The sequence below is a fragment of the Sinocyclocheilus anshuiensis genome, unplaced genomic scaffold (assembly GCF_001515605.1).
Source record: "Sinocyclocheilus anshuiensis isolate Anshui unplaced genomic scaffold, SAMN03320099.WGS_v1.1 scaffold1309, whole genome shotgun sequence".
NCBI lineage: Eukaryota > Metazoa > Chordata > Actinopteri > Cypriniformes > Cyprinidae > Sinocyclocheilus > Sinocyclocheilus anshuiensis.
This window is the reverse complement of record NW_015548286.1, coordinates 85,525-93,026: the sequence shown is the minus strand read 5'-3', so window position 1 is coordinate 93,026 and position 7,502 is coordinate 85,525. Positions and strand designations below refer to the sequence as shown.

General features: G+C 36.8%; 1 protein-coding gene across 2 annotated transcripts in view; it reads left to right on the top strand.

Moving 5' to 3' along the window:
• LOC107655883 (thyroid hormone receptor beta-like) overlaps nt 1-7,502 on the top strand; it is a 12,174-nt gene that overhangs the window by 2,077 nt on the left and 2,595 nt on the right. Inside the window, exons 1-2 of one of the 2 annotated variants that reach the window (XM_016443497.1) lie at nt 36-701; nt 4,523-4,781. In XM_016443497.1, the coding sequence (XP_016298983.1) occupies nt 528-701; nt 4,523-4,781 (433 nt within the window). In that variant the 5' untranslated portion in view covers nt 36-527. Of the gene's footprint in view, nt 1-35; nt 702-4,522; nt 4,782-7,502 lie in introns of those variants that run through there. The other variant, XM_016443496.1, reaches the window with a different exon arrangement.

The following is a 7,502-nucleotide window of genomic DNA, read 5'->3' as shown; positions in this document are numbered from 1 at the left end:
TGCTGAATGCTTAAGGCATTTGTTTGGCGTGTTTGTGTAGCTCTCTGCTCGCTGTGTCAGAATGAAGGTGTACACAGAAGAGGAAAGCTGAATAATTGACTAATGTCACCAGGGAACATTAGGCTGGATTTGTGCTGTACTCAGCTCCCAGTCTTCTTTTGACCCTCAGTCTGGCTTTCTGTTTTTTTTTTGCTATGTCTTTCACATCACATTTTTCTGGTCAGAAGGGCACAAATCTTTACAGAAATAAATAAAAATAACATCCAAATATCAGTGGATAACCCTAGTCAATGAGCTCCACACAGAAGGAGATATCAAAGATGCTTCTCTGCTCTGATCTTCCTCTAGTTTAAGTTTCTCATCTTTCCTCTTTTCCCTCTTAATAACTGGGCTCCACTCTTGTTTCGATGATGTCTTGCTGTATCTCTGGCCTTCTTCGTGCTTTAGAGGGGAATGAGGATTTGCTGTGTCACACCTTCGTCTCTGTGATTGTCCACTTCCTGTAAGTGCCTGTGTTACTGAGCTCGATGCCCCTCCCCTTCCTGTCGTTGCAGCCCGAGGACATCGGTTCTGCACCCATCGTCAACGCACCAGAGGGGAGCAAAGTGGACATCGAAGCCTTCAGTCAGTTTACAAAAATTATCACCCCCGCCATCACTCGTGTTGTGGATTTTGCCAAAAAGCTGCCCATGTTCTGTGAGGTAAGAACAATCAGAGCTGATACAGAGATTGATATGAATAAGCAAATAGAAAGAACATATATTCAACATCAAAAAATGCATTAGACATTACATTAAACCAGGGTTTCCCAAACTGCGCTTAATGTAAAAACTGCAGTGGGTTTGTGAGATGATAAAAAGCTAATAATATATTAAATCATAAAAATGTAAAATAAATTACTTAAACACTTGAACACTTAAAATAGAAATATTTAATTAGTTTGCCTGCATGTCAGTGTGACCACTAAGCGACATCAAACTGTAAACATGTGAATGTTGTTAAATTATTTGAAATATTAACTTCCTCAGATATATTTCAAGTAAATATTTAGTGTCAAACATTACACTCCCAAAGTCTTTCAGTTACTGAAGGTCACTGGATATGATGAAGACACAGCTATGCATCACCAGTGTTTAGTAACTTGCATAATTATCTGTTTCATACATGTTCTAATTGCTTGAGAGGAGCCTTTTTCACCCAGATTCCGAAGCATGGTTTGCAAAGTTATTTACATGTCATTTACATGACCATTCTATACTGTGAATATAGTCAAAGCTAAATGGTATGACACACAGTAGAGAGAGGAAAATTAAAAAGTGAAAAAAAGAAGAATTAGGAAGAATCTATAAATTATGAAAGATTTACCGTCATTGTGTGAATAATATATAATCATGCAATCCATACAAAAGTAACTTTAATCTGATTATGAGTATTATGAAATGTAATATACTCTAATTATAAGTACTTTATTTTTGGAATCTGATTATGTAATCCAGATTACATGTAATCAGTTACCACCCAGCTCTGTGTACAGTGCATCAAACACAGGGAATGAAACTCCTTCGAAACTACATCCAACCAAGTGGTTGGTTGATGTGGGTCGATGTCCTGTAGAACAAATGTATCAAAGCTACCGAAGATGAATCACAATGAGGGAATTAAATACTTTAAAAATGAGATTAAAGGTGCAGTAAGCGATGTTTGAAAAACGCTGTTAAAAAGTGGATCGGACCGAGCACCAAAACACACTTATAGCCAGTCAGCACGAAGGGGCGTATACACTCATGATGGGGGAGGACAGAAAGCTCAGTGCACAAGACGGACAGTAGCAGAACGACTGTATATAGAGAGAGATGACAGAGAAAATACAAAAGAGGAAAAGGTCAGGGGTAGGGATGTCCCAACCTGATCTCAAGGATCAGGATATGGGCCAATTGAGCGTTTTTTAGCTGATCGGTAACGGCTATCCTGTGCCGATCCTTATTTTACGTCAGCTGTCATGCCGGTGTCGTGCAGTAGGTGGCAGTATGCACCTTTAAGTAGGGATGGGCGATACCACTTCATTTGATTTTGATACGATACCGATACATTTAAAGGCCAGTATTGTCGATATCGATACCGATACGATACTTCTAAACTGAATTTTTAAATTATGAAATTTATTAAATTATTAAGAGTAAAATGGGTAATGATATCCACTTAACTTTATATTTGAAACGCATTTTAGCATTCAATACGCCTTAATTACAACGCCTTAATTGCAAGGTTATACTTTTGTTTACACGTGGTTAAAATATTTTTACTGTAGTGGTAACCATGGAAATCTACAAATATTATAGTTGAACTACGGTCACTTTAGTAAAACCATAGTTCATTTTCATAAGGGACTGCCAGTGACAGGCTGTTGCACGCATAAAATGCAACGTTTTTATTCTGACAGTGTATGATTTATACTAACATTACTGAATAGAACATGACCAATATGAACTTTTAACGTTCCATTTAAATAAATGTAATTGCACAAACTATGTAGGCTACAATTTCAGTTTATTTATTGTGAAATAACTCAAACATGTTTTTTTCTGTCCTCTGATAAGCATTGTTCTGGGCTGCCGTTCTCAAAAGCGTCAATGCTTTCTTATATTTTTGGGAGTGAACGCTCTCTGTGATTGATTGGTTTTTTCTTGCAACATTTGCATGCGTTTAGATAAGCAGGAAAATAGTTCTATCCTACACAATTATTATTCGCTAACATAGGTTATTCGTCCAATTCAATGCATATTGTATGCATTAATTATTATTTTTTGTTAAACAAAATCACTGGTAAATAAAACACCTTAGTATCGATATTTTTTTTTTGAGTATTGATATTTTCGATACTCGCATCAGTATTGATATATCGATACTTCAGGATCGATACACCCATCCCTAAGTGTGTTTGCCAACCGCCGTTAAAAGGAAAAGAAGAAGCTCAATTGTGCTTATGACAGACTGGCATTCTGACACCGCAAGCTTCATGCTTTCTAACCATGTCTCCACTTTTTTCCCTTTATGTTGCAATGATTCTGCTTATTTTACATTTAAAACAGGAGGATTTTATATCACCAGTCCCATATTCATAATTGTGACCACACAGTCTGTTTACAGTCTACCAATGCCTTTATACATTAGTATTTTCACCAACAAAAAATGCTTTTAAGTCCGTTATTTCTATCTTTTGCTGTAGTGTGTCAGTAGGAAATATCAGTTTACATTTCCAGACATTCCTTTTGCCATTAATTGTAATAATCCAGTGAGATTTTTGTATGCACAAGGAGTCTGACAACAGCCAGTTGTTCTTCAAGTGTTTTGTAGATGTTGACACAGTTCTTCTGGATTTAGTCTGTCTCAGTTTCTTCATGTAATCTCAGACAGACTGGATGATGGTGCGATCAGATCTATGTGTGCAGCACTGGCTGTTGTCAGACTCCTTGGGCATACAAAAATCTCACTGGATTAGTAGCCTACAATTAATGACAAAAGTAATGTCTGGAAATGTAAACTGATATTTCCTACTGACACACTACAGCAAAAGATAGAAACAGCTGACTTAAAACCATTAGTTTTTTGTTGGTGAAAATTCTAATGGCCGAAGACTTTTGCACAGTACTATATATATATATATATATATATATATGTATATATATATATATATATACGTAGATGGATTGTATCATATTATAATATATATATATATACTCTCTGCACAATTCTGTATACGTTTGATTGGATTAATAACTTAATATCTTGGTTTAATAAGTGAGCACCATACACTAGGAAATACAAGTATCGGATCGGGACTCGGCATCGGCAGATACTCAATATTCATTGACTCAGATCAGATCGGGGGCACAAAAACCTAGACAAAAGACATCCCTAGTCAGGGGAGTATAACTTTAAGAAGGGTTACGATCAGGCCTCGCGTTAATATTGGAGAAGCTTTCCAGCGATGGAGAGACCTTAAAGAGCGGGAAGACCTGAAAACGGATGCTTTATTTCTTCTTGATATGCGAGTAACATTGCTTTTGCTGCATTTCACACAACTAAGATATGCTGTCTTTTGCTTGAATATACTCGTGTGTCATCTTCGCTTGTTTGTTCATTTGCATTATTATTTTCCTTCGCTTCAGCTATGATAAATAGACATTAATTTCCACGCCTTATAAGCCTGGAATGTCTAAACCTTCTCCACAGTCCGCTTCAAGCGTCGACTCCAGAAGTGTGTCCGAAAGTGAGATTTTAGTGACCGCTTTAACCCCTTAATCGTTATTATATAGCATATATATGAACAGGCATCAAGACAGGGGTGTGATCCTTTTGGGTAAGGGCTTATTTGTTTTGGTGATTTCAAATATCAACAGCGTTTTCCAGAAATCGCTTTCTGCAACTTTAAATGCAACTCATTTTAGAAGTTACCCATGTTTGGATACACAATTATACATATTATGAATGTGATAAATGTGTAATTTGTGTCATTGTTCAGCTGCCTTGTGAGGACCAGATCATTTTGCTGAAGGGCTGCTGTATGGAGATCATGTCCCTGCGAGCGGCGGTGCGATACGATCCCGAGAGCGAGACTCTGACGCTGAACGGGGAGATGGCCGTCACGCGGGGCCAGCTCAAGAACGGGGGTCTGGGCGTGGTCTCAGACGCCATCTTTGATCTGGGCGTCTCGCTGTCCTCCTTCAACCTGGATGATTCGGAGGTGGCACTGCTGCAAGCCGTGATCCTGCTTTCCTCCGGTCAGTGCCATTCTCACTTTTAGTCTTTTCTTGTCCATCACATTTTGGTAAAATGTGTTCACACAAAAATCAGGCCTTTTAAATATTATTGCAAAAATCTCCATCTCTCTTCTCACAAATCTTCTTTACAAACTTGAGTTTCTTGTTGCAGTGAAAGATCCTAAGAATGTTACATGGCATTTGTCAGTTGTCTATTGAAGCCTGTTTCCACCACTGACTTTTTATCTCACAATTATTTTTTCTCAGAATTGCGAGATATAAACTCACAATTGCGTATTATAAAGTCAGAATCGCGGGATATAATGTTAGAATTATTAGATATTAGGGTTGCAAAAATGTGGAAAATTTCCAGTAAATTTCGGAAATATTCCAAAAATGTTGGAAACTTTCCAGGATTTTTTTTGGAATATTCCAGGGATTTTTTGGAAAGTTGCCGGAAATTTTCCACCCCTTTGCGACCCTATTAGATATAAACTCGCAATTCTGACTTTATAACATGCAATTGAGACTTTATATCGTTCTGTCTTTATAATTTGTAATTACGAGCTTACATCTTGCAATTCTGTGAAAAGGGTCAGAATTGTGAGTTTATATCAGGCAATTTGAAGAAAAAGAATAGCGAGATAAAAAAAAGTTGCAATTACCTTTTTTTTTTTAAATTCAGTGGCAGAAGCAGGCTTCCTTAGCTTAAAATATTGGCTAATGGTAAATTGGGTTAAAACATGTTTACATGGCACCTTTATACGGTGACGCATTGCTGCCACACACATATTATTTTTTTCACATTATGTCGAAATAACGAGATGTTATGTCGTTAAAACAAGATCTTTTTCTCGTCAAAACTACATCTTTATGCCGTTAAAATGACATAATTATCTCGTTAAAATTATATCTTTTTCTTGTTAAAACAACACACATTTTCTCGTAATAACGACATATGTCACAAAAACAATGTTTTTTTCCGTCATAGAAGATATGTTACATTATGTGAGCGAGGTGATTGTCCGCGCTGCTGTCGCCACAGTCCTGAGATAAACGAGGATCTGCACGCTCCTGAAGTTACACTGTTTTAAATGTATTTTAATGTTATTGTTTTTATTGAAGTGGCATTATTAGGATTAATCTCCAATCTTTCTACAATATAATGCTATCCAGTAATTGCAATCAGACCCAGAGGATATGACTTGTTTAAGATGATCAGATCAAACCTGGTCTTGGAATATTTCGAGAAAAGATGTTGTTTTAACGAGATAATTATGCCATAACATCTCGTTATTACGACATATTTGAGTGGAAAAAATAATATGTGTGGCAGCGATGTGTCACCATACCTTCATAATCAAAACATGACCAAATTCCAATAAATATGAGAATATCCTTGTGCATGCAAATGCAGTCAGAGAGAGGCATAAATGTCTTAAAGAAGGATGCACTATGACTAAAACGATCATTTTGAACAGTGCAAAAAATCGTATTAATGCCGGTTGTCAAAACTAGCCGTGACTTCCACCAGGAGTCAGGTTAAAGCTATTAGGCCAGCTGCAGCGGCTGTTCCTGAGTGCGATTGCCCAGGATTACACAGGCCACTGAGGGGAAACCTCTTAATAACGCTATTAAAACAGGACTACACTTCAACTGAGAATGTCTCAATCAATAGGTAAAGACTTCAGTGCCCACGTCCAGTCCTGTACAGATCTGTTATCGATTCCTGCCCGTTTAAACAGATTGTCCAGTGTTACAGCTGAGCGAACCTGATCAAGGTTCTTTTTTTAAGTGTTGAATTTCTAGCACACTGGTGGCACAGATTTGCAGTCAGGCGAAGTCAACAGTTGTGCCACTATAGAGTTTAGTATTTAAAATGTCATTGTTTACTGTGTAAACATGCCTCCTTTCTATGCCAATGAGGCTCTTTATAAAATGTGGTGGATTCATTAATTTCAGTGCCACTGAAAGCTGGCAGTCAACAGAGTTTTAAAAGGGGGAAAAAATTATCGTCATCATGTGAGCAGTAATTTTAGACTGGCTTTTTAAAATTAGTGTACAAAAACCTTGAGCTGCGTAATGTTACTAATGTTGGACTTGTGTTGTTGCGTAATGTTAATACTTTGGAAATGTAATAGGTTACAGATTACAAGTTACCCTATGTAATAAGTAGTGTAACTATTTCAGTTACTTTATTAATGTAACTGATTACATTTGATTACTTTTCTACGTTTCTAAAGAATATTTTCAACTGTTAATCATCTTCAAACATTTAAAGCAGGCAGGGTTAACCTTACAGTAGTGCTCAACACTCATTACTGTCAGACTTTCTTCATCACTTCAATTAAGATTATAATGGTTTAATTTTAAAGCACCGCCATCACAAAATCAGACTTTAGCATCTCTTTTTGAGAGGTTAAATACAGATTTATAATCATAATCATAACCAGAACGAGTTCAATAGCTATGATACTGTCTTTGAAATCAAATCAAATCCTTGCATAGCTATGACAGGAAACACTGGCATCTAACAATACTTTGGGAAAAAAAAACAGTTAATCTTAAAAAATAAGGCATATACATAAACTCAAATAGGAAATAAAAATAGTTATTGTCCTATTCTGTGTCCTAAACTCCTGAAACATAGGTGTATTTTAGAGCATGCAGTGCAATTTGGGAAATAAATCAATGAAATCTCTGTGTGTGTGTGTGTGTGTGTGTGTGTGTGTGTGTGTCTGT